This window comes from Zasmidium cellare (genome assembly GCF_010093935.1).
Source record: "Zasmidium cellare ATCC 36951 unplaced genomic scaffold M409scaffold_2, whole genome shotgun sequence".
Classification (NCBI taxonomy): Eukaryota; Fungi; Ascomycota; class Dothideomycetes; order Mycosphaerellales; family Mycosphaerellaceae; genus Zasmidium; species Zasmidium cellare.
Genome location: NW_022986946.1, coordinates 927,336 through 953,028, shown reverse-complemented (window position 1 = coordinate 953,028; position 25,693 = coordinate 927,336). Strand labels below are relative to the sequence as shown.

General features: G+C 54.0%; 10 protein-coding genes across 10 annotated transcripts; 5 read left to right on the top strand and 5 right to left on the bottom strand.

Moving 5' to 3' along the window:
* Window positions 1–14: 14 nt before the first annotated feature.
* On the bottom strand, window positions 15–2,229 carry M409DRAFT_62618 (uncharacterized protein; the record flags this gene model as incomplete). Its single annotated transcript, XM_033815253.1, has 3 exons — window positions 15–1,974; window positions 2,041–2,062; window positions 2,121–2,229. The coding sequence occupies 3 exons, from the start codon at window positions 2,227–2,229 to the stop codon at window positions 15–17; spliced, it is 2,091 nt and encodes a 696-aa protein (XP_033673870.1).
* Window positions 2,230–2,566: 337 nt separating this feature from the next.
* On the top strand, window positions 2,567–3,309 carry M409DRAFT_62638 (uncharacterized protein; the record flags this gene model as incomplete). The annotated part of the gene is made up of 2 exons (XM_033815258.1): window positions 2,567–2,729; window positions 2,801–3,309. The coding sequence occupies 2 exons, from the start codon at window positions 2,567–2,569 to the stop codon at window positions 3,307–3,309; spliced, it is 672 nt and encodes a 223-aa protein (XP_033673869.1).
* Window positions 3,310–3,572: 263 nt separating this feature from the next.
* On the bottom strand, window positions 3,573–6,662 carry M409DRAFT_62617 (uncharacterized protein; the record flags this gene model as incomplete). Its single annotated transcript, XM_033815252.1, has 5 exons — window positions 3,573–4,965; window positions 5,015–5,422; window positions 5,472–5,691; window positions 5,738–6,541; window positions 6,599–6,662. 5 exons carry the CDS (start codon window positions 6,660–6,662, stop codon window positions 3,573–3,575), a joined length of 2,889 nt encoding a protein of 962 aa, XP_033673868.1.
* A 1,833-nt stretch (window positions 6,663–8,495) lies between these two features.
* M409DRAFT_16929 (uncharacterized protein) lies at window positions 8,496–9,452 on the top strand (the record flags this gene model as incomplete). The annotated part of the gene is made up of 1 exon (XM_033803827.1): window positions 8,496–9,452. The coding sequence occupies one exon, from the start codon at window positions 8,496–8,498 to the stop codon at window positions 9,450–9,452; it is 957 nt and encodes a 318-aa protein (XP_033673867.1).
* A 2,896-nt stretch (window positions 9,453–12,348) lies between these two features.
* On the top strand, window positions 12,349–13,277 carry M409DRAFT_35377 (uncharacterized protein; the record flags this gene model as incomplete). Its single annotated transcript, XM_033810385.1, has 2 exons — window positions 12,349–12,742; window positions 12,793–13,277. The coding sequence occupies 2 exons, from the start codon at window positions 12,349–12,351 to the stop codon at window positions 13,275–13,277; spliced, it is 879 nt and encodes a 292-aa protein (XP_033673866.1).
* Window positions 13,278–13,685: 408 nt separating this feature from the next.
* M409DRAFT_62616 (uncharacterized protein) lies at window positions 13,686–14,297 on the bottom strand (the record flags this gene model as incomplete). The annotated part of the gene is made up of 2 exons (XM_033815251.1): window positions 13,686–14,121; window positions 14,236–14,297. The coding sequence occupies 2 exons, from the start codon at window positions 14,295–14,297 to the stop codon at window positions 13,686–13,688; spliced, it is 498 nt and encodes a 165-aa protein (XP_033673865.1).
* A 938-nt stretch (window positions 14,298–15,235) lies between these two features.
* M409DRAFT_16926 (uncharacterized protein) lies at window positions 15,236–17,215 on the top strand (the record flags this gene model as incomplete). The annotated part of the gene is made up of 5 exons (XM_033803826.1): window positions 15,236–15,287; window positions 15,770–15,908; window positions 15,963–16,085; window positions 16,133–17,021; window positions 17,093–17,215. The coding sequence occupies 5 exons, from the start codon at window positions 15,236–15,238 to the stop codon at window positions 17,213–17,215; spliced, it is 1,326 nt and encodes a 441-aa protein (XP_033673864.1).
* A 688-nt stretch (window positions 17,216–17,903) lies between these two features.
* Window positions 17,904–19,019, bottom strand: M409DRAFT_49475 (uncharacterized protein; the record flags this gene model as incomplete). Its single annotated transcript, XM_033811255.1, has 1 exon — window positions 17,904–19,019. One exon carries the CDS (start codon window positions 19,017–19,019, stop codon window positions 17,904–17,906), a length of 1,116 nt encoding a protein of 371 aa, XP_033673863.1.
* A 744-nt stretch (window positions 19,020–19,763) lies between these two features.
* Window positions 19,764–21,255, top strand: M409DRAFT_16924 (uncharacterized protein; the record flags this gene model as incomplete). Its single annotated transcript, XM_033803825.1, has 2 exons — window positions 19,764–19,801; window positions 19,854–21,255. 2 exons carry the CDS (start codon window positions 19,764–19,766, stop codon window positions 21,253–21,255), a joined length of 1,440 nt encoding a protein of 479 aa, XP_033673862.1.
* A 136-nt stretch (window positions 21,256–21,391) lies between these two features.
* M409DRAFT_62612 (uncharacterized protein) lies at window positions 21,392–23,398 on the bottom strand (the record flags this gene model as incomplete). Its single annotated transcript, XM_033815250.1, has 2 exons — window positions 21,392–22,940; window positions 22,998–23,398. The coding sequence occupies 2 exons, from the start codon at window positions 23,396–23,398 to the stop codon at window positions 21,392–21,394; spliced, it is 1,950 nt and encodes a 649-aa protein (XP_033673861.1).
* Window positions 23,399–25,693: the final 2,295 nt, after the last annotated feature.

Here is a 25,693-nt window from a genome sequence, read left to right as displayed (position 1 = left end):
GATGATTTCCTACTCTAGCTGGCCAAAGTCCGAGAACGGGAAGCATCCAGGCTGAGCCAGAGGTCTGGATCGAGCGGGAAGTCAGTCGAGAATGCATCCATAGTATCTATCAAGTTGTCCGTGGCAGTATCGACCAGAGAATCGGACGTGCGCTCAGTACCAATGGTGTCCGTCACGGTGTCGTAGCTCGTGGAGCCATTGCTCGGGGCCTCGACCGCGACGTTCAGATATGATGGACGAGGCCCGACTTTGCCGCTCGCACGCTCGACCTCCTCTCGTAGCTCCTCCAACACGATGCTATACCTCAGACTTGGAGCATTGGCCTGCGTCGCTTCGCCCAGGAATTGTTGGACGTGGTTTGCAAGTTTGATTAGCTCCTCATCCTTGATGTTCTTCAAGGGTGGCAGCCGGCTGTGTTTTCTCTGGATCACCCATACCCAGACGATGGACAAGGCATTGAAGCAGACGAATTGGGTGTACCAGAAGGCTTGAAAGATATGCTGTCCCAGTCCGGCAGCAAGCGTGGCATCGAGGGTGGTTTTGGCAGCCGACAGACAGATGTCGACCTGGGACTCTTTCACGGCGACTTGGCTGGTATCCAGTAGGAGGCTTGGTCGATTGACCAGCATCTGAGCATGGCAATGTGCCAACTGCAAGACGGTGATCTGTCTCCTGAAGATCGGTATCAGACTGGAAGGATGTATCGCCCCAGACAAAACGACCGGTAAGGACTCGTGCCATGCCGCAGTCTCCGCATTGAGTTTCGCAGCGGTGTCGAGCTTTTGCGATCCGCTTTTCCGCAGAACAGAGTATTGCTCACGAGCTGCCTTCTTCACGATGCGTGTGATCTGCGCGTGCAAAATCGAAGCCCTGATGACGCTGTCTCTTGGGAATCCTTCGGTAGTACTCCCAGTGCTTGAAAGATCCTCGTCATCTATTGGATCCGGGAATTTCTGATCAACGTCGTCGAGATGGATCAAGGGCGGTCGTCCAAGGATTACACTCAAATAGGTGTCCAATGTTGACGCTGCCCAGAACGCCCGCTTTCGACATTCTTTCGTGATAGGGTCGGGTTGGCCAACGGTGCCAGCGCTGCACCTGTGCAATCCAAGCGCCATGGCCAGCTGGATCGTCGTTCCAAATTGATACCACGCCTGATTTGGACGAGACGTGTGAAGCAGATAGAGACAACTCGCAATCCGGGCCTGGACAGATTCCAGCCTGGGTTTACCCCTTTCCGCGTCCAACTTCGTCTGACCTAATTGGAAGAACCGCTCACTCTCACGCCACGACTGCTCGTCCGGGTCCAGGATCTTGCTGTTGCCGCCTACATTGAAGAATCGCGCTGTTGCCAGCACCATCAGAACGACTGCTTGCCGAGTTGGTGGCAGGGCGTTTCCGTCGAGACCGGTTTCTTCCATGTGGTGGTATTCCTCTAGCCATTGCGAAATGGTCTGCTTGTGCAGGAACCGATACGTCGGCATTGCGAGATCGAAGTAGTTGTGCAGAAGCATTGAACTCGTTGGACGCGGTGGTAGCTGCAGGCCCTGGAAGTTCACAGGCGGGATCGGGCGGTCACCAAAGGCCCAGATCGATTCTGATTGAGCCAGGTCTTCCGTTGGTCCTCCTACGATTTCGACACGCATGCCATCCTGCTCGAAGCGTTTCCAAGCTCGGCGCAAGAATGTGTAGGGTGAAGTCGGTCCAAGATATTGGCCAGCGAATGTGGAAGCACCCTCTGGAGAAGCGGCCCTGGAGGTCCTTGATTCTTGGCCATTGTTGGTGGGCGCCAAAGTAGTCTGCACGAGTACGTTGTCGGGATGAGGTACATAGAGTGATCCGCTCCCATTCCTTCGGTGAGCAGCAGGCACAGGTTGGACCAGCCTACCTCTCGTGTAGGAGGCAGTGTATGTGCAATTGGAACCGGTTGAATGGCATGCTGTGCATGGCAGTTCTCCTGTACATCGTCGCTTTCTGCATTTCGTTTAGCAAGACGTACATGTTGCTCCAAGAGTCTCTCCGGCAGAAGGATGTACTCACCTCGACTTGCAATTATCACAAGCTGCGACACGATCATTAGTAGCACGAGGCATTGGCTTCAATGGAATGATTTCACTCACCTCTGGTCACCTTTTGACGTTTGACTCCCCGTCCTGGTGACCCGCTGGGTCCATCGGAAGGAGACTCATGATGCTTCGGCGTCTTGGACGCTGGTGGACTGGCCTCCATTCCGGTACCTGGCGGAAAAGAGTCCTCGATATCCGGGAGGTTGGTCTTCAGGACCTCTCGTGTGACCTAGGATTGTTCCATTGCTCTCTTCACATCTTCTTATAGATGGTTACCGCTGTGTATTCGCAGTCATATCAGATGTAGATTCTCATATGTGATCAACAAGATTGTCACAGAGTAAGGTACGTTGTGGTGAGTGTCCCTTCGCGACTCCGCCTGATCGCGGGCATTCGGGCCCCGCCGCCCAGCTTCCAACCTCACGGCAGTTCCAAACAACCCTTCCTTCAATCACAACAACATCCTCCTACCAACCACCTCCCTCGGTCTCGATTCCACCATGTCGCGCTTCGTCTTCGGCGGCACGAACGACGAGCCCGCCGAACGGGACGAAGCATGGCTCAAAGCGCAAGAAGAAATCGAAGCCCGCGCGCGGGAAAAGGCGGAAATAGGCAAACAGGAAAACGGCCAGAGTCTCTACGAGAAACTGCAAGCGAACAAAGGTGACTTTACGGGCACTACATATGAGTCTACAGACATCACGTCGAACTGACGAGTTAGGTGGTCGCGTAAGCCGCGAAGCAGGAGCAGTTTGAAGAATCCGCTCGGTTGAAGAACCAGTTCCGGTCGCTGGATGAGGATGAGGTGGAGTTTTTGGACTCGGTGTTGGAGGGGGAGAGGGTGAAGGAGGCCGCCGTGAAGAGGCAGACGAGGGAGGAGCTGGATGCTTTTCGGAGGCAGCAGGAGGAGGCTGAGAAGGCTGCTAAGGTGGGTGGGCCTGAGGATTCAACGGAGGCGGTGGATGGTACGAGCTGGTCCGTGGGCAAGAAGAGGAAGAAAGGTCGGGAGGGACTGTTGCGGGGCGTGAAGCTTCGCAAGGCTTCTTCGGGGGAGAGGGCATCGGCAGCGGCTGAGCCAGCGGCCTCTCCGTCACCACCCCAGGAGGAACAGGCCAAGGTTACGGATGAGGTGAAACGTGGCAGCGAGACTGCTTCTCCAGCCGACAAGCCAGCCGTACCACCAAAGGCCACTTCTGGAGCTGGACTTGGGCTCGCTGCATACTCCTCAGACGAAGATGACTGAGTACGACCTTAACGTTTCGACTGGCCTTGCCATTACCCCTCCGCGATGTCACTTCAGCGAGTGGAGATGGAGCGGAATTGCGAGGGCGAAACCGGAGAAAGGGTTCGCCATACTATGCATATGGAGCCATCGTCCAAACCGCGTCCACGAATGGCAATAGCATTGGGAAGCAGGATGCGACATGCAATGGCCAACGAATGTCGATGATACGTTCGAAGCTATGAATATCATGCTAAACCTTGATCAACAATCCCGTCATGGCTTCAAGTCTGCATCTCCCGATCCCTTACATGCTGCTCCGCAGCCTCTTCCTTGCTTGTCAAGATCGCGTGCAGGCTGCCGCTGTCCTGCGACCATTTGGCCAGTGCTAGCGCAGTGTTCATCCAGCGAAAAGCGTCTGTTTCGTTCTCTTCCTCGACCAAAACGTCCACGCCACGGTTGAAGCTCGTCGTGGCAAGCCATTGCAACTCTGATTCCGGATAGTGTTCGTGCTTGCCACGATACCCATTCTCTGCCATGGTCGCTGCTTGCTCGAGCAGCCGTAGTGAAAAGTTCCCCTGAACGTGATTCAAGCATAGCGTGAATGTGAATCTGACCCAGCGGGCCACCTTCACGATCTCCTTCTGCTTCTTCCACGTGTCGTTGATGACTCGCTGGAGGACCTGGTTGATCATCTCAAAATGAGAGTCTCGAGTAGAGGCATCCAGATGCTCGTGCATTATTATGATCAAGTCGGCCAAAGCGTCCCATCGCTCGACCGAACGGACTTCGAGGCACTCTCGAAGAGTGTCATTCAGCCGGTCCCACTGCTGTAGGTGCAGTATGCACTCGACTTCGAACTTGAGCATTGCAAACGTTCTGGCCGTTGACTCTTGACCCACATCTTTGTCGCCAACTTCTGCTTGCAGTGACTTGAATTTGGTAATTTGGTCTTGAGCGTGCAGGAAGCACTGATTCGTGTGCTCCGAACCCACTTCTCCTGAGCGTCCCATAACGATGAGTGCTGTTGTCGAGAGGAACGAGCAGAGAGACCTGCGTTGTCTCAGGTCGCTTTGCTGTCTTTGCTCGACATCGGTTGAGTAACATTCCGTGAAGACCGCACATACGTCTAGTATTCGGATAGTGTAATCTGGAGGCATCTTCTTGCAATGGCGTAGAGCGAAGTTGTAGCTGTTCTTGCTCCACCACTGGACTTCAGCAGTCCATTGGGTCTTTGCAAGTTGTCGTAGGTCGTGTATGTGATGTGAAGCCGTCTCGAATGTCTTGACAGCTTCGAGAGCTGTATCGTCACTACTGTAGCGCTCATCGTTGACTCTGGATACAGCAAGACGTGCAGCGCAGCGCAAAAGAGCTGGCATCTGAATGCCTGCAGGCTTCTGACCCAAGATCGCCTGTAGAGTGGCAAGAGTCATGTGGTCCATGCCATGTTGCTGCGATTCTAGCACACATGCGTAGAGAAATGTTGGATCCTTTGCAACGGTCTTTGCGATGACCTGAAGACTTTCCATGGCAAAGTCGTCGTCTCTCGAAATCAATGCAGTCCTGAAAGCGAGGAGTCGCGAGGGCCCGTCATTTCTTGCAGTCTCGGGCATTTGGTAAAAGGCCTCTCTCGCGGCTGCAACACTACCTTCGTCGATCGCAATGCACATGAGTTTTCTAACATTGTCAGTTTTCTTTTACAAGCCAGGACGAGATCGAGTCTTACCTGCCAATACGTGCCTTGTTGACGTATCCAGCATTCTCGAAAAGGGGGTGCCTCAACAACTGACACCATCTGAACGTATGGCTGAGGGTGGATTGTCCAATTGCCTTCCACATCAGCGTTTGAGCAGCATGTGTTGCCTTGGCCGTGAATGGCGACGGAACGGCGCTACTGAAAGTATCGAAGAGATCCTGGAGATCATCTAGCGAGGTTGCTAGCGCAAAGTTCGGCAATCGAGTGTGGAAGAGAATGTATGCGACAGAAGCCTTCTCCAGCCATCCCTGAGACGCACTTTTGCTGTGCTGGTTGTGTTCAACATCCGGTAACAACCGAGTGCTGATGAACATCCTGAGAGCGTGTAAGGCGGTAGTGCAAGACTTTTCACATGCCTTGCGCATCGTCTTCATAATCCTGTCACTGTATGAGCATCGATATAACTTCGTCAGGCGATGTTACTCACATGTTGAAGTTCTCTTCGGTAAGCACTGCCAGCTTCACGATATGTAAGAGTATAGTGGTCATGTTGTCGGGATCTACGCGGCGCTCATTCGCAAGTATCTGGAACTTCAATATTGGTATCGTCAATCGATTACTGAGTCCATGTGTTTGCTCCAACTTGCTTGCGATCTCGCACGCGCGCTTTTGATGAGACGGTTGTTGAGAAGACAGCAGAACGTCGGCTATTACCATTCAGCAAGCGCCCACACGAATTGTAGACTGACTCACCAAATGATACGCCAATGCTCATAAGCAGCTCTGCTCCTTCTTGACTGAGGTGATCTGGGCTGACTTGATCTGACACACCCCAGGCGCGCTCAAACCACTTCACAGCATCGTCCGGCTTGCTGAGTTTTGACAAGGATCTTGCGATTTCGTAGAAGAGATCGGCAGCTTTCACTGCAAGGTTGCTCGTTGGCGATGTCCTAGAGAGCTTGACCTTCGCAAGGTAATGCTCAGCAAGGTCTAGGCGAGCCGATTTCCACGAGTGCAAAAGGCGTAGCAGGTAGAATTCGCTTCTTAGGTCCTTGATTGACGTTTCGAAGGTCTGCCGGTCTTCGCTTGGGTCCATGGCCATCTGGAGCAGTGTGTCTTCGTCTCGCTCATCAGGTATACGCTGGCTGCATCTCTCAAGGACTCTCATCGCCAAATCGAGCTCGTTCTTGTCCAGGCAGAGCCGGGTTGCTCTGAGTGCAACGGTAATGATCCTTGTTTGCACGTCCTCGCTCTTCTTCTTCGAGGACTGTGTGGGGTCAGCGGTATCGAGAAGTAGGAAGGCAAATGCGCGGATCAGTGCGGCTTGGTGCACAGGGTCAGTCGCTTTCGGTCGTGGGTCACGTTGGATATCGTTATGAACGAGGCCTGCGGAGACATTCCATAGTTCAGTGCCCAATGCATCCAGCGTCCGCACTTGTTTATCCGGCACATTGCTACTGAGCGGTAGCTGTTTGGTGTACTTCTCCAGTTCCCGCGATATTTCTGCGGACAAAAGCTGTCGATTGTTCAGCAGGTCATGCAACCTTGTCGCAAAGTCTAGCCTCCCAAGTCAGCGTAAAGGAGCCCAAGACACCGCAAGTTGGGGTCTCTCACCTGAAATATCCTGGACAAGTTTGTCCATAGCTTCTTTCTTCTGCGGCATTTTGAGCCGCGACATTGCTGCGCATTGCAGACGCTGCGCAGGAGAAGGCACGGGTTGTTATGAGAGGTTTCGTTCAAGGAGCCGGGAGAGACCAAAGATCCAGCGCAGAGGGAGTAAGGCCACAACTCGCGTGACGCTGTCGAAGCCTGATGAGGTGACGTTGAAATTGAAATGGGATGTTGCATGGACGCGGCGCGACTTCCCTCGTCGACGTCTACACGACGTGCCTTCCCTACCTGCCTCTCTTGCCTAAACTTTCAGATATCTTCGAACTTTGTCCGTTCATTCGACCTCATATCATGGACACACAGCACAATGATGCCTTCTCGTGGAGAAATGACAGCCAGCATCACAAACGACCAGCATCGGCATCGAGACAGAGCGTTCTTTGGATCCGCCAGGGTCACAGAGCGCATCACATCAACACGCGCAATGATGGTTCAAAGCGCATCTCCTGCCTGCAATGTCGTTCTACGAGGCCAAGAAAACAAATATACACTTCGGCGACTTCTTCTTGCTTTCCGTAGCACCCGTGCCAAGCGATCCTCTTTAATCTTGTCAAAGGTCAGCAAGCCAGCAACAGCCACCGATGGCATCGAACAGCCTTCATTACGATACCTGCGAGGCGCTGACATCTTCAACGGACGACTTTGGCTGACTTTGGCGAGCGCCGCTCTGGAGTCTGGACATTCGTATGCATCGATCAGGGATGAAGTTGGTCGCGAAATGCTCTTCGAGAACCCTGCCACTGGGCGTCCGACACACGCCAAGGGAGCCAAGATGGACAAAGATGGAGAGTCTCTCCTCCTACAGCAACACTTCTTGTCGTGATTGTTTGGCCGACTTGGCCTCGCGAACAATACGCATCGCCGTGTGGTCAATGTTCGGCCGCAATCAAGTGCGTGACTTCCAAGTGCTCGTCTACACAGTCATCAACACGTACACCCGACTCTTGAAACTTGGCAGAAACGCCATATTGCTACAGCTTGATCCGGGAATGGCTCCTTGTTCAAATGCCAGAAGGCAGAATCCCGAATTCGTGCTACCAGTGAGCACCCAAAAACAGGACGTCTATCGCACAGGCAGTCGCTGCGCAGGCAATCGTCCAACAGCGAGAAGACCTGCACCTCATCTGCGCATGCCATGATGTGGCGTACGGAGCTGTAGGAATGTCCTCCTATCGAGACGCCATGCTCGGAAAGTGCCAATTGCCAATGCTGCTGCTGAGTCTTGCCTGTGATTCCTGGCGGACGCAAGTCCTTCGTGTCGCTTGGTTGTTCGTACTTGGCGTCCAAACGAGAAGGCAATGTTACAAATTCGCGTCAATCGCCAAGTGCAAGTGGTGGCTCTACGTGTGAATTCAGTGGTGTAATTGTGTCAATGGACAAGCAGACAAGGAAGGGTTTGTGCAACAGCTGGGGCAGAGACTGATCTGACGCCTCCTGGCGCGCTTGGCAATCTCCTCGGCCGTGAGCCCGGCTTGAGCCCTCCTCGCTATACCACAGCCAGCATCACCGCCCTCAACGATGGCGGCGCGCGGCAGCGCGCAGCACAGTGTCGCAGATGTCTGGGCAAGCCCAATGAGAACCTGCAAGACGATCCTTGGAGGCGCAAAACCTCGAGCGCGTCTGCCATGCGCCCCCCGATTGAATCGGCGTCGCCAAGTAGCGAGTTCTTGGGTATGCTTGGCGTCTTCAGCACCAAGGGCGCGGCGAGGACTCTGGGGGCGGCGACGTCGTACTTATGAGCTGTCACCACCCGTGTGGTCTCGCACGACAACCGTGAGTCTATGTGATTGATGTCTGCTCTACTCCAGCCTCTCTACACTCCCCATCGACCTCTACGACCATGACAGATCCATCCTTGGCACCAAGACAGCACGACCAAGGGTTTACCGAAGGCCACGCCAGCGACCCGTTTGCGACTCCAACACTCAACCCTGCGGATTTGCCAACGCCGCCCGAGCCGGTCGCTCAGATATCGTCAAGATCGCAATCCGCGCTGCCCGTCGCTACGTCTTCCTCGCCGAATGGTAGACCTCACCATGAGAAGGCGCCGTACTCCTACAAGTCAGCCTCCATGTCATCAAGTGGTGAAAGCTCCATGATGACCGGCATCTCATCCATCGACCTCGAGAAGGGAGCGTTGGGGAGGGAACAGATCCAGAACAAGAAGAAGCACACCAGAAGAGATCGACAAAGTAGGGATCGGCACAGCAAAGAACGTCGAGATCCAGAAAAGGCTGCACATAGCAGGAGCCCAGGCTCACACGACAGACAACCAGGAAGAGACCCGGAGAGAGTCGCATATCTCGAGGATGACGAGTTGGACGAGGCGAGGCAGCTGCAAGAGGAGAAGGCCGTCAAGATCCTCTTATACTTGTCGGGGCCTTGCGTGGTGATGTCCTTTCTAAACGCAATCTGGACATTCATTTCCTTGATCATTACTTCCTTGGCCCAACCAGTACGACTGTGTGCTCGCAGACCGACCTTTGGCCAACAATTAGGGGGTTTGCTCGGACCGGCTTTCAACCTTCAACTCAAGAGCATCTACACTCCATTACCACCACACGCCGATGAAGACTCGTCATATCGGACAGGCATGCTTTTGACGGTGCAACTACTATCGCCATTCCTCAGCCTTGGCATGATGGTTGCCGCATGGGTTGTTGCTGTGTTTTGGGGTGCATCTGCGGTGGTGGGAGATCCTTCAGGGACTGACAAGAGGGATGACGGGAGGGAGACTGTGATGGCTTTGCGGAACTGGTGGGAGAAGTGGCTTGTGAGGAGTATGAGGGAAGAATAATTGACCAGATTGTGAATGGCGTTGATGCTTAATGCTGGAATGATGGATGGGTTTAGCGATGGAGCTGGAGGCGTTTGCATATCGATACCACGGAGTGTTATGTGTATTGGCTAGTGTTGAATCTCAGCTGTCAGCTTGGCAGGACTGTTCTTGACTTCATTGTATCTCAGTCTCTCGATTGGTCTGCCTCGCTCCTGTGCAGATTCTGGGCGAGGAAACGAGCAAGGCGACTTACTGTTGAGCAGATACTTTGAAAGATGAAGATATGGTCTGAATGAAGATGCCGCTGACTGAGACCGCTCGCACAAGAGACTGTGACGGGTCGAAAATGAATGGCATTTGTTCCTGTGTATGTAGTAGGTCGAGTCCTCGCGAGTCTTGCTAGGAGTTGGCTTCGAAGAGGCAGGCGACAAACGTTTGTTCACGGTGCTCACTTATTTGTATTCTTATTGCAATCGTGTTAAAAGCACCGTACGATCCAGAAGACTGACGACTCATTGAGTTGTGCGAAACAACTGCCGATTTGATGATCTGGGAGAAGCTATATCAAAATTCAGCCACACCTCCTTCGATCAGAATCTTCGCCCCCGTTATATCGTTCGCCGTGACAATTGTACGCCTCTATGAGCATCTCATCCACTGCCCCTGACGATTCCAACCACCCAAAAAGGTGGGGGATGGTCGAGTCCATCGCAAGTCTTGGCAAGGCTGAAATTGCACCACAAGCACTACTTCGATCAAAAAAAAAACAGATACTGGTAAACTCCCCAACAGGGAATCGAACCCTGGTCTGTTGAAACTGTTAGAGTGGACTCGGGACGTAATGGAAGTGATAGGATGCTTACCTCCCGCGCTTTATCTCTATTAGGATGACAAGCGGAAATCATAGCCACTGATTCAATGTCAGTAATAATTCTGACAGCCGATAGCTAAGATTCAACGAACCTAGACCATTGAGGAATTAATCGAATTGATTAATGGCATCTTGAAGTGCCAATGGTAACGCTGATTGGTTGGGAGATTGATTTACTTTTTCGTCTATAAAGCTCAATATCTTCCGCCGGCTTCCGGCCGAGTTCTGTGGGGCGAAAGAGGCCGAAGACGACGACGACGACGACGACGACACTTCTCTGTTCTCCGTTATTGTGAACCCGAGCTTACGATCTGGCTCCAACTTTGTCTGTTGATTGAGGCGTGAAAAGGAATTATTGGGATAGTTTTGATTTTACACAAATCTCGACCCCTATACCCGTCGGCGACGATTATGAAAATGCTCTCATAGAGCAGACCATCAACGGCGATCATTGATCCAGCGAGACGATGGTTTGATCATCTAGCAATGCTGTCCACCAAGAGTATTTGTCTGTTCCGGCTCCATCAATCAACTCATTGTTGGCAGTCCGTCTGCGTACGTGGTCTCATGGACTTGCGTTCCTCGACATTCACTTAAGACTTGCCCAGCAGCGTATGGAACGACGATGCCTCGCTTTGAGTACACTCGATTGATTGAGTTGCACTGTCGATTTGACTGGGTGATGTAGCCATTTCCCGACTCGAAGTCTTACTTCGCCAAATGTTCTCCAGCATCCAACGATCGCGACGATCGAGTCCATAGTCGCTCAACCTCCTATTCGAAAATCAGCCGTTTCGAGAATGCCTAACAAGGCGCCAAACATTTACAAATACTCTCGAGAATTCAGAGTAGCCTAGCTCGGCTGGTCTGCAGTGAAAAGAACCAGCCGTGAAGAATCCATCGCTGGCCACGTAGACGACGTGTCGCAACTGCGGCGTTGGCAACAGCACGATTGCCCCAGAAACGCAATCCAGTCGTGGTAAAAATCTGTATCTCTTCATTCCCTCCAACATCTTGTTAAAGAACAACGGTTATTGCTTTTCGGGGCCAGTAATGTTCTCAGTGCCTCAGCCAGCTACAAACGGCTTGCGTCTCGTAACGCAAGTATCAAAGTTGCTTATACCACAACAAAATCTTCGTCCAGTCCAGAAGATAGACCTTGAGTCCCGGTTGTATGACAACGCAGGTGATCAAGTCTGAGGCTCTCAACCGTGAATGGTCCTTCCGAGAAAGATACCTGACAGTCCACGACTTGATGAGTTGATGTCAGCGAGACCTGGTGATATCAGGCACTCTCCGGCAGTCTTCTGGGTCTTTTGATCATGGGCCACCAAAAATCACCGAAAAGCGCATCCGTAAATGACAGGGTTGCCGACGCCTTTCTGACCAGATTGTGTCTCTCTCATGCCTTCTGTCTCCATGAGCTTGAGCCGACTTCTTCACAATAGCGCAGCCATGATGAGAGCGACCACATGAGCGTGATACACCATTACCTTGAATTGAGGGTATTCGAGCTTGGAATAATATCGCTGTTATGAAACATTTATGCAGCGTGAATGAGTTTCAAGAGCAAGTGAGGTCAAAACGCCCAGACCCTTTGTTTGTTGATGTCTGTCGATCGCCCGGCAACCACGCAACCCACCTTCCTCGAAGTTGGGCAGCAGCCAACAACTCTCCAAGACAACAATCACAATTTCATACTCACACCACAAACCGCACCGAACACCCGCATTACACACAATACCCACTCGTTCATCGGCGAGACCCCGACTAGATCGACCACCATCACCCGGCTGTTCACTGGCACGCTGTTAGTGTCGTCACCAACCCGACAACCCCCAGTTACTGACAGGAATGCAGCAAGCCCCTCAATCCCGCCCAACCCATTCAACCGCAGGCCACGGTCTGCGACGAGGCAGCATGACCTCGTTCATCAACACAATGTTCGTGCCCACTTCTCCTCCGCAACCATACCCCCAGTCACCCAAGCCATTGCCTGCCCTGCAGTCCAACGTGCTCGCCAGCTCCGAGTCCTACCCGCACATGTACTGTCCGGAGAGCCCGCAGTCGGTGTATCACTCGCCACTGCAGCGGCATATCCAGAATGTGCTGGACCAGAGCAACACCACTTCGCCGCGCTCTCAAATCCCCGTGCCTGTTCAGCAAGAGTACAGACACCACGAGACACATCGAGGGCCCGGGCTGGGCTTGAGCTTTGGCTTCAAAGAAATTGTCAAGAAGGCTGACCTTTTGACGCGCAGCAACAGCAATGCGCGCAACCGAAACACCGCCTCGTTCCAACCGCGCAAGGGCCAGAAAGGCACCAACAGCTGGCAGCTGAAGCAGTTCGCTGAAGCGACACTTGGAAGTGGCAGTCTCAGAAAGGTGGTCCAGCTGCCTGAGGGAGAGGACAGAGATGAGTGGCTCGCAGTCAACGGTGTGATTGTATCATCTCATGATTCATGATTCATTTGCTAATCGCTACAGTCGTCGACTTCTACAACCAGATCAACCTCCTCTATGGCGCCATCACGGAATTCTGCTCCCCGCAGTCATGCCCCGAGATGAAGGCAACCGACGAGTTCGAATACCTCTGGCACGATCCACCAGCCTACCCCAAGCCGACCCGCTTGCCAGCACCTACCTACATCTCGCTCCTCCTCTCCTGGACCTCCAACCACCTCTCCAACCCCTCCGTATTCCCAACTTACCCAGGAGTTGCGTTTCCGCCCAACTTCCAGCAAACCATCCGTACCATCTTCAAGAGACTGTACAGAATCTACGCGCACATCTACTGCCACCACTACGGCGTTGTGCGAGGTCTGGGTCTGGAGGCACATCTCAACACCGGCTTCAAGCACTATGTGCTGTTCATCGAGGAGTTTGGTCTTGCAGATGAGAAGGGCAACAAGAAGGGCGAATGGTACGGACCGCTGGGAGAGCTCGTGGAGAGCATGTTGAGGAGCGACTGAAGAGGGATTGATACCACACAACTGTAACAGTACTTCTATGAAGGGATGGCGTTATTGGGCATAAGGATGATCAGCATGGACGGGGAGAGTTTTGCGTTTGCTTTCATGGGATACGGCGTTCGATAATGATACACCGACGCACAGCGCATAGCGCCAAGTCAGGATGGAACGACTACATTGGGTGCATGCATGACACGTGGGCCAGTTTGACAACAGGCGGTCCCTCGACCGTGGTTCTTTCCGATCTGCATCTATCGCAGCGGGAAGTTGAGTTGCTCCTTCCGCGCCAGGTAATGAAGGAAGTCTAAAGTACACGCTCGATGATCCTGTTTCTTTTCGACTCTGGAAAAGAGTGCTGCCGCCCAATGCAATGTCAAGCAAACGAAACGCGAATGGCAGTCTTTGATGCTATCGCCTGATGCTGCTTCTCTCCAACGCCTCGAGCAGCTCTGGACGATCTTGTAACAGATCCTTAGCCGTGCGGTAAGTCATCCACTTGCGATCTCTCTTGTGCTTCTCTGGCCAATTGTCCCTCTCCACTCGGACCTTGACTTCGTAAAAACGATAGCTTGCTCTTGGGGCCAGGATGCCGTACTTTCGGATTTGAGATTCGGACCGCTTCTCGTCAATCGTCCCCAGATCCTTTTCTACTTTGCATTCGATGCCGGCTTCCTCCCAGGCTTCTCGACACGCGGCTTCTGCTTGGGTCTTCTCGTCGGTCTCCCAGCCGCCTTTGGGAAGGACCCATCCTTTCCGTCCGGAGCTTTGAATGAGGAGGACCTGACTGCGGTCTGAGTTGAGAGGGACGACGCCCGCGACGAGTCGTTCGCCATTGGGTCCATATCTGTGTCACGGTGTCAGTGGGACATTCTCAAATATGAGCACGTGATCGTCCAGGACCGACTTCACCCATACTCAAAGTCGGGAGAACGCGATGTGAGACGGGAATTTGACTTACCTCTGCTTGTCCCTGCCCGTCCTGGCCTGCATCGACCTCTCTCCTTGCTGTTGCTGAGCCATACGTGGCAGCGACTGTGGTGTCCGATCGTCAAAGGAGTGTACAAGTGGGAAGTGTCGACCCGACAGCTAGAGCGCCGTGGTGATGGTGGTATTTGGAGGGGAGGGAGGTCTTATAGGCCCCACACGGTAGAGGTGTAGTGGGAGGAGGAGCAGAAGGGCGGTAGAGGGCAGCAGCGCGGCGCAGAGGGAGCAAAGTCGCACGCGTGGGATAGCAGCAGCAGCAACAACCGTCGTCGATCCCTCAGACCCGCTTGCGCGAGCGGGCGAGGATGTCTGACCTGCAGTGGAGGCGGCGAGAGCCTCGCGTGAAGATGGACATTGTGAGAGAGGAAGCAGTGTTTGTACAGGTCGCAGCACGGCGGGCTCGCGCAAAATTGGAGACTGGACCAAGCGGCACGTGATGGAGGAGGCATTAGCGCGAGGGCACTAGAAGGCCCCCTGTGAAGTTACGGCAATGCCGCCTGGCGAATTGATGGGCTGCCCATCAACAAGACGTTGAATTTCGTCAGGAGGAGCAGCGTCCGCTCCCGTGCGTGTGGGCGGTGGTGCAGCGGCGCAGCTGGGTCTTGCAGCGAGAGCTTCAAAGTGCCGCGACATCCCACTTCTTCTTCACCCTCTCAACAACCACCACCAACCACCGCCAACACAACACTCTCTTCCGACCAAGACACCAGCGCACTCGCATTCCTACACCTGCCAGCTCCGCCCCGACGCCGTGACACATTGCCGTTCAAGCCGACGGCGCGGGCACACACTCTGCCTGGCCTGGCCTGGTCCGCATCGGCTCCAGAATATCCTTAGCACCACGCTGCTGACCCGACCGACCAACGCAAGCACCCATCCTGGCGCCAGGAAATCCCACTTCGCCAGGCAGTCTCGAGCTAGACATCCGTCTTCGTTCGCCATCTTGTTCCTAGCTCCCGCTGTCTGTGTTCATCATGCAGAGCTCCTCCCCAGACGACCCAGCGCTATCGCTGTTGACCCCCATAGGTAAGCTATGCTCGCAGTCCAATCGTTTTCCTGGCATTGAGCGCGTGTTCGGCATGCTCGTGCGTGTGTCGTTCGCCTTCTTTAACTCCTTGTTCACTCGTTTCCTTTCTGGCCAAGCGGGCACACGACCTCGCTGCTCCACGTTTGCCAATCACTACCGCTACAAAGCTAGTAGATTCTCAATGAAAATGTTCAGAGGCTAAGTATGCATTTCTGTGGCTAGGATATCAGACAAGCGATTGCGGATACTGCAAATCAGAAGGCTCAAGTCAGCGAACTCCCGATTCTCGTGCGTTTCCTGAGCAATTATCACTACCCACGCCGTACCGTTGCAGCATTGACTTTCATCGTTCGCTGTCGTCGTCCTTCTCTGCATAGCTGCCCAACAGTTCAACATGGCAGCTGTTGGCATGCAGTGGCTTTCAATGCCGTTTCCCGTCTGCAACATGTGACACGAGCTTCATCTGACGATGAACCTGCAGGTGCTTCCTACTACATGCGTGCAAAGGCGTTGAGCCCTGAGCATTACCAGGAGCTTATGGACCGGGGTTGGAGGCGATCAGGAACATTGCTCTACCTGCCTGACGTATCCCGGTCTTGCTGTCCACACTACACCATCAGGTAAGCATTGGCTAACCCGGTTACTGTATATCCACGTATTGCTGACTGACGAAGGTTGCCGGCTGCAGAGTTCAAGCCTAGTCGTGATCAACGGCAGGCGTTGAATAGGTGGAATCGATATGTCCTTGGTGAGAAGTATGTCAAGGAAGTAGAGAAGAAGTTTCCCAAGACGAAAGAGTAAGTCAAAGTAGAGGTCTCAGTCAGGCATCATCTCATTCCCGCAGGGAGAAGAAGCGTCTGAACAATTCGTTCGATCTGCTGTCCACTATCAATGAGAGCGAAGAGACCAACCTGAAGCCAGGAATCACCCCTGAGCACACTCTGTCCGTGACTATCGAACCGGATCGATTCACCGAAGAGAAGTTTGCACTATTCGACAACTATCAACGTCATGTCCACCATGAAGGTGACGGCGACGTCAGTCGCCCTGGATTCAAACGCTTCCTCTGCGGGTCACCCCTATCAAGACGAACGGACTCCAATGGCAAACGACTTGGAAGCTACCACCAATGCTACCGAGTCAACGGTCGCCTCATCGCAATGGCCGTATTGGATCTCCTGCCCCACGCTGTCAGCGGCGTATACTTCATCTATCACAGCGATTTCGAGAAGTGCTCGTTCGGCAAGCTTTCCGCTCTGCGTGAAGCTGCACTCGCCCACGAACAAGGGTACCAATACTACTACATGGGCTACTACATCCACAGCTGCAAGAAGATGCGGTACAAGGGCGACTACAAGCAGCAGTATGTACTCGACTATGACAGCCTTTCATGGGATCCTTTGGACGACGAAATGAGGACCTTGATGGATACTCGAAAGTACGCTAGCATGTCCAAGGAGCGGAAACGACAGTCGCTTCAGAAGGCTGTCGAAGCTGCTGAGAGCGAACATGACTCCGAGCATGCTGGCGTTCAAAAGGCCAAGTCAGTCTTGAAGGCTTTCGATGAAGCACAGAAACCTCTCTACCCGTCCTCCCTCGACGCCATGAAATCCGGCCTATCACTCCTCCAGCTAGGCATGCCAGGGACGCTATCCCTTGACGAGATCCACGAGCACGTCGATCTAGATAGTATGCGAGTCCGCATCGGCGGCGGGCACATCACTGAGATGCGCGTAAGTCACAACTCAGCCGGCATCAACCCACGCACCCAAACCCTTGACGCTAACTTTGCGTGCCTGCACAGAACATCGCCACCTGGACCTCCGGCTCCGAACTCGACGCCCGATCACTCAAGGGCATCTTTGCAGAATTCGCCGCCGCCGTTGGTCCCATCGTCGCAAAGGACGGCATCCTCGATTTTAGCTAACCAGCTGGCTGCCATGCTGCAAGACGGTAGAGATGACGGACAGCGTGGGAGGGAGGGAGGGCAGGGAGGGAGAGCCACGCCGCGAAAGTCCGCTCAGCTCGTCTCGTCCCGCACGTACATGCAAGGTTTAGTTGGAAGAGGCAAGTGAGCACGTGCGCGTTCTCACGCACATTGGTGCGATATTCCACTCTCCTCCCCTCGCGTCCCAAAGAACCTGCATGTCTCTGCCCTTGTCCTCCCACGCTTCTGACGGCTTGTCTGGCCGCCCGTGACTCAGAGGATGTGGTTCTTTACGTGAAGGGCTCACTGGTCGTGTGTGGTGGTGGGTTTTGGAGACGGCCTATCGAGTGCCGCTCAGTGGCTGGTTGGTTGGGCTTGGCGGGAGATATGAGCACGAGACCAGACTCCGTTTACGAAGTTTGACCTGCTTCGCTTCATTGTCACGCTGCATGCTCTGTGCGTCTTGTGTGCATAGTCGTGGGGAGCGTTGCAGCTCGATTGGGGAGGAGCTCGTGTGTGTCAAGAAGTGATGAGAGAAACGGCCCCCCGTCCGTCCATCCCGTCATCTTCGATGTGAGATTGCCCTTCGCCGGCCATCTTTATATCAAATACTGTACATTCAAAGCCGAGCAGTAGTTGGGGGGTATCTCGCCACCATAACCCAAGGCCAGTGACAAACTTCTATACACTACCACACCCGACACAGCGGCTGGCCCCCTATCCTCCTCTCCACACACTCCCTCGCCTCCATAACCCCCTTATCAGTACTCACCGCCATAATCTCCCCGATCCTCGTCATGGGCTTCACCTCCCCCGCCTGGTTCCCCCTCACCACCCTCGCGAGATCCCGATTGTTCAACCATATCCGCTTCGTGGGCTTGCTGATCATCTTGGCGTTGCTGAGGACCGGCATGCTCTGGTAGTATTTCAGTCCGAGCCAGAGTCTTCGCGAGGCGCGGTTGGCTTGCGTCACAACGCCTTCGGCTTCGAGCATGTCGGGGTCGTGGAAGCGGGTTTGCGGGAGTGTGATGCCTTGGTTGGGCACGTCGAGGCCCATGGCGTTGATTGTGATGCCGTTTTGGCGGATTTCGCGTTCGCTCATGAAGGCGTTCAGGCCCGCGATGGCTTTGAGGTCGGTCCAGGTGAAGGGGATCTCTTCTAGCGACTCTTCTGGCGTTGAGCCGTATCTTTGGAAGAGTTCGCTCCTCTCCTGTGGTAATTGAGCGAGGAAGTCCTGCTCCACGTTTTCTCGTCGTTCTCGCGGGCTGCTGCCCACTTCGTTCATCAACGCCTGCTCTTCTTCCTCGTCTGCGCAGCGTCCCCTTCTCAGCTGGAATTCATTTTCTGTCTCCTCGGCCAACCTATCGATCTCCGCCTGTGAGTTTTGAATGAACTGTATCGCCAGTCTCCGCCATCCTTGTGCTTCCAGCTCCTCTCTACTCCTATATGCATGCTGCTGAGCAAAATCTACCGCCTCTTCGCCAAAGCCTGCACCGAGAAGTCCCTCGCGATCCAGCCCTTTCCGTATCGCCAATGCCAATGCTGCCTCTGGGCTGTATCTATTCCTTCCAGCAGCGCCGTGAGGATGGTTTGTAACGGCGTGATCGTCCCGGGGTCCCTGGCCAAAGCATGATGCTGGGGGTGATGGACCGGCGAGTTTGACTTGTGAAAGGAAGCCTTGCTTTTGTAAGAGGAGGGCCAGTGAGAGGTGAAGTTTGGTGTAGGGTATTGATGTTAGGCCTAGTCGTGCGAGAGAGGCGTTTTGCAGATGTGAGCAGACGTGGGCCAGATTAACGAGAGACATGGCGTCGAGGGGAGGAGGTGATCGCGTGGGCACAAGGGCCCGGAGGAATTGTCAAGGCGCAGTATCGTTTGAAGGTCTTTTCAACAGGCTGGGGGTTCGATTATTCGTTGGAAAGACTTCGATCCGAGAAATGTGCAATGGCAATGGGAGACGAAATGTGAAGCATGTGGACGGAGGTGAAATGCGGTCGGCAGACCTTCCTCTTCAAATCTACACTCTACCACCAAGTGAATCTCAACCACAGGCACTCTCGACAGCAGAACTCATGCATCGAACAATCTGTTAATGCACCACAGACTCGCATCTTCATTGATCCCTGGCGACCATACTGTCGTAAACTCAGGTCGTGATTGCAGCCTGAACGAGCTCCATTTCGACATATATGCCTGCAACCAATAGGATCGCCGGAAACGCCATTCATTAAAGACACGACCATTCATCCCGTCTGCCGTAGAGCCTATTGCCGCCCGTTAAGCGCTCGCAATGGAGCTTGGCCTTTGGAGGCTGCACCACGCTGACCATGTCCAGCTCCCTCTTCCCTTCATGTTGGCCACACTCCTCTCTGAATTCCTCCTCAAATCCTCTGCTCTCCTCTTCACGCGCTGGGCTGCTCTGTTCCTCGCTCGCGACTACCTAGACACTCTTCGCCAGGCTGCACGAGACTATTTATCGATCATCGAGCTGCTATATACCCAGGAAAGGCTGCCGCTGAGGGTCTAGAGAGCAGACCGTCGCATACTCACAATGCCTGCTGGACCAGGCGAGTCTCTTCTAATCACTTGGTAGGTCTCCCCTTCCTACGCGACCATTACGGCAACTTATATAGCCACACAGCTTCGCCGACGTCCACTACTACTTCAACGATCCGGCCTTGCGACCACCCCACCACCGATTCGACAAAGGCAGCTATGTCTATCTCTTCTACAATCCAGCTCAGCGCCAAACGAAGCTCGAGATCGCGAACCACGCCGGAACTCCAGATCAGGATGCCTTCCACGGCTACCTGAACGTCGCCAACGTTCGCCATTCCCACCTCCAACCCAACCTCGTTACACTTCTGGTCAACACGTCCGCTGTGACCGATCAATCGACATGGCATCTGCCAGCTTTCGATCAGAGGAATGATCAAAAGTACATGTACAAGCTGCACGCTTTGGACGTATACCTGTGGACAGAGAAAGATGCGTCGAATCTCGTCAACCAGCTTAAGAACGTCTTGAGCTCGGACAGACTGGAGATCAAGGATGCTCAAGGTAACAGCACTCCTCATGCTGAACACCGTGACTCGATGAGCCCGGTCGTCCAACAGCTGGAGAGAACAGCAATCGGTTCTCAGTTCCCACCCCGAGCGCCGAGCGCTGTCTCTGCTCAATCGATACCAGGTCCCCCTACTCCAGCCGTGTCTACCGGGAACTCACCCAAAGCAACTCCAATGGGTTACAACCCAGCTGCTCCACCCGCTCCAGAGCCCGTATCCTATCGTGAGAAAACACCACCACCACCAGACGATGGAAGTGGTACCGGCCTCAAGGACCATCCTCGATACGAAGGCGCTCCCCTTTCACAGTACCCATCTGCAGCAGGCCAGCATCAGAGCTATCTCAGCGGCCCACCGCAACACTCACACTCACACTCAAGCACGCCTTCTCAAAGCCTACCCGGACCGCCAGGCAGTGCACCTCCACAGAACCGAGCTCCATCCTTTGGCCCTATGGCTCAAAGCACCCTCCCACAATCACCTCCGCCAAACCAGCAATCCTTCCAACGACAATCCTCCTACGGCCCCACGCAAACCCAATACGCTAATTATAACCCTCAAATCCAAGCCAACAACTACCCAGGCTCTCCAGGATACAACCCAAACCTGCCCCCAACACCATCCGCACCACCGGCATACTCTGGCCCGAATCCCTTACAGTCACCGGGCATCCCTCCGCCTCCGCCTCCGCAACAGCAGCCAACACCGGTAGGTGGCTATAGCAACTACAACTACACCTCCGCTCAGGAACTTCATTCAGACAGTCTGAACGCACATGGCGCTTACACGGGCGACATCCACAACCAGGCGTATCGACCTACTGAAGCTGAGGCAAATACCCATGGACATCACGCTCATAAGCCTCAAAGGCAGAACACGGGATCTGTGGATGGCAAGCCGTCGAAACTGCATGGTCAAGTAGGGAAGGTGGAAGGAAAGGTGGGGAAGTATCTGAACAAGCTTGATAAGTTGTGGTGATGTAGATGAATGTGGCCATGATCTGATGAAAGCACCACGAAGGCATTATAGGGGTGTTTTGGATAGGCGTGTTGAAATCTAGCGACAGGAAATGATTCATGAGAAGACATATATTCACATCATCTACACAGCACATCTACTCTCTCGAATCCCAATAAAACTTGATACCATCACCCTCCTGTACCTTCGCAACCGCCCCCCTCAAATCACTCCCCATAGCCTCCGGTCCACTCCCGACAATCTCAACAATACCCCCTACATCGATCGTCCGTTCGCGGAAATCTCCCACGATATGCTCGATGGACGGGTGGTGGTCTTTGAGGAAGTGGACTTGGAAGCGAGGGTGGTTGGAAGACAGGAGGTCGTCCAGCGAGGTATGTGAGTGGACAGAGGAGACCGTCATGGTAGTCTTCCCACCCGTCGTCTCCTCGCGCTGCTTGCCTTTCTCAGGATCTTGATGCTCGTCGGACGAGTGAGAGGAGGAGGATCCATTGCTCTTCTTCTTCTCCTTCTCCGGGTTGCTGCAGTCAGAACCCTCCTCCCGACTCACAAAAACCTTCACCCTCAACCCGAGAAACTCACCCAGCATCCCCTTCAGCTCGTCGAGTTCCTTCGCCAACCACAGCAAATCTTGGGATTTGCGCACGACCCAGATGAAATCCAGGATCGCGGCGCGGTTGATGCATTGCCGCATCGCCGCTTGGAGGATCGGTAAGGTGAATGTCACGCCCGTGCCGCCTGCGACGGCGAGGACGTGTTGGGTTTCGTAGCTGGGGAAGGAGTCGCCGTAGGGTCCCGCGAGGATGACGGGGAGGGTGGTGTCGTTGTCTAGTTGGGCGAGTTGGGAGGTCTGGCCGGCGCGGACGCGGAGGAGGTATGTGTGGTGGTGGGTGGAGGTTTTGGGTTCGGGCAGGGAGGCCACGGTGAAGGGGTGGGCTTGCCAGATGCTCAGGCTCGGGAAGGTGAGGTAGAAGTGCTGGCCGGCTTGCCAGGGCTGGCGGTGTTCGTGGTCGATGTCGAGACGGATGACGGTGCCGTTGTCGTCGGTGAGGGTTTTGATGCGGCCTTCTGCGCATCTGAACCAGCCAGATCCTTGGGCCTTGCTCTTCCCGCCGGTGTAGTGCACGTATCCCATGCGGAGATAGCGCACGGTCTGGTCGAGGAAGATCAAGGCGAGACTTGGGACCATCCAACACCACAACTTATCCCAGTGGCCCCAGCAAGCTGCAACGTACAAGACTGCAACGATCCAGTGCGTGACTTTAAAGAACTCGTACCCCGTCCATCGAATCGCGGTTTTGGTGCTGAAGATCGTCAACCACGTTATCAGAAACATCGCCACGACGCCAAAGATAATGTATTGCTGCGCCATGAATGTTGTATACACCGACGGCTGGGGCTGGTAGAATCTTGCTTCGACGAGCGTCCAGGCGAGGGTATGCAGGAAGGATTGGATGAAGATGACGCGGCCCAGCCATCGGTGGAGGAAGTTGAAGTGTTGGTACGGGATGCCCGTGATGAGAGACAGGACGCTTTCGCGCATGCAGAGGAGGATGGTGAATGGGGTCAAGGCGTAGGCGAGGGCGCCAATACGGTCTGACCAGCCGCCCAGGCCAGTGCGAGTGTTGAAATACGTGGTGCCGCTGATTGGGGTTATCCAGGTCTTGTAGACAATACCGACTAAGCTGGTGGTCTTCGTTAGTCGACTGATCCACATCGACGGAGGTTCTGATAAGACTTACGAAAACACCAACAGATACCCCAGCATCAGAGCCAATACCACGACCTGCAACCTCGACACTCGTCCAAATAACCACCTCATCGGTGCATCAGGGAGTAGCGATCTTTTCAAAGCCCCAAACTGATCGCAAAGATCGTCAATAAATCCTCCCCTTCCCTGAGATGCCACACCCATTCGTCGAAATCGTAAAGCAGCCCAAATCAAGAGCACACCGCCAATGACAGCCCACAGGATGAATGTGTACAGCATCGACGTTTCGTGCATGCTATAGACAGCTTCAAGGTACTCGCAAGTGCCAACATCTTTATTGCAGGGTATGATACGGCTCGCGTAGCCCCAGTAGTGCTGTTCAGTCGTGTTGGCTTCGACATGGTCCTGGATGTGCCGGGCGAAGACTTCCATCTTAATGAACAATAGATTCCGGCCTTCTATCGATGCTGTCGTTGAATGTCAAATCGCAAAATCGTTCCTTCGTTTTACTCTCAAGAAAGCAGCGATCTCCAGCTAGTTATGTCTCCCCATCGCCAAGAAGTATTGAGTGAGTTTGAGTGAAACGGCTGCAGCGTCCCAAACGCCCACCTCTTCGCTTCCGTGAATCGAGGCCTTGTAAAACCGATATCGAATGGAAGAAGAGACCGAGTTGTAGTAATGAGGCGTGGCCGGTTCGAAAGACTTCACACCTTGGCATGAGCAAGTATCCACAGACATTCCTGGTCTGCCATTGTTAGCTCCACACGGCAGAAGCGCAAGGCTTGGCTTTGCCATTGTCGATGGCAGACGTCGACGGCATTTTGGTCTGAACTTTTTCCCGTGCCTGTATAGGGCAACAACGACGTTTTCGCTTGCTGAATACTTCACCAGAGAGATGGTGGAGACAATGAGAGGCGATGATGATTTGCGCAGGGATGTGAGAGGCTATGCTTGGCAAGAACACTTCTTCCTCGACAACCGTGTGGACCTTAGAGCACCACATTGATTGTCGTTCCGCGATTCGTGACCATGTCTTCAAGAATCCTCCCGCAAAGAGAACGTTCTGAGAGAAGAGATGAAACTTCGGCATGGTCTTTTCGCACTGGGCCTCACCCAGAAGGCCACGCCAGCCAAAGAAGAAATCACGAAAAGATCCGGTTGCACTCACTGTTCTGTTGCCACTTTCTCGTGTAATTTGTCGCTCACTCCTAACGGAGGCAGTAGAGGTCGTAACTTTTGTCGTAAGCCACCTAGGTCTGCACTTCTCGTCCAGTCGCGAGTCTCCACGACCCAGATGGACGCCTTGCAAAAGTGTTGAGGGCTCTCATTTTCGTCGAACATGCCTCATCGCCCGATGGGATAGCACAAATGAGGCGCTTCAGCTGTCAATGAATCCGCTACGGCCAATCGCGTGGGAGGTGTACTTCACACGAAGGCAATGCAAGGCCGGCTGGAGGATAGTCGGGCAATTGCCCGTGACAGCTGTCTTGCGCATGTTGAATGTCAAGTCAGCCTGTCCATGTCGCTGGAGACGTGGCCACAAAGTTGCGACCCAACATTCATCCCAACCCGCAGTGTTGGAAGACTCGCGCGGCTGGTCATGGCAGAACGGTTACTCTTGGGAAGCTTTCTGCGGCGGAGTTTTGAACGTGTTTCACAGAGGGTTGACAGCGCATTCTGCATGCAGTCTTGTTTTTGCAGTGGTGTGGTGGCCGTGGCAAGTCTCGTGAGGTCTGAAGGCTGATAGTCTGTTCGTCCTGTTGTTGAGATGCAATGGGCAGAAGAACCATAGTTTGAACGCTTCATTCACGCCGATGATCGTCAAAAGACGTCGACGATGATTAGATGCAGTACATCCGCATTTTCCGGATTCGGAGGAATTTTCGACCAGTTGCAGAGAAGGCGACCAGTGGCAGTGAAGAGGAGTGCTTATGGGCATGAGGTACCCGGGTTCCCTGCCGACTCGTATAGGTGTGGTGAGAGCGGGCTGTGCAGAAGGATAGCGTTCGAGTTTGTCAGTAGACGTCGTATCACACGGACTACTGCTGGTGGACAGAGTACGGCATAGCAGGTAAGGAAGCCCCGGTCGTACGAGGCAGTGTCGCGAATGACGAGGTGCATGGAGAGGTGCGTGAGTGCTCATAGCAGCAGGTCTTTGCGTGCCAAGGCTATGGGTATGCGGGACGGGGTGCAGTTTGCAGTCAGAAGATGCTGCCTGTGCGCCTCGGGTATGCGAATGTCGATGTCGATGTCGATGTCGATGTCGATGTCGATGTCATAGGCTGCGGAGGTCGGCACAGCCATGAAGAGTAAGAAGTCGTATGTCAATCGGCCTAGAAGATCGATGAAGACTCAACATAGCGGCAAACCAGCTGGTGGGAGGCCCAACCACATCGATCTGCTGCAGCATGCCGCTCCAGGGTACGTATTCTTTTTCCACCAGGGATTGCGTAGGCGGCCGATGCTGTAGTGGGGACGGCAGGAGGGGATATGCAGACGCTGAATCGTGCCCTGGTGGTAGAGGTTGCGATTGTTGTTGCTGGCTTCACGGGCGACGCCACTCCAGACTGCAGCCCTTTCATGCGTGTAGCACATGTCTCGCTGGTGGTACAATGTGGCAGAGCGCAGTAGTGGGGAGATGGGATTGGTGTGTGCCTGGTCTTGTACTGGGGAGAAGCGGCGGTGAGAGCCTGCATATGCGCCACGCCCGAGACGGCGGCTATTCGC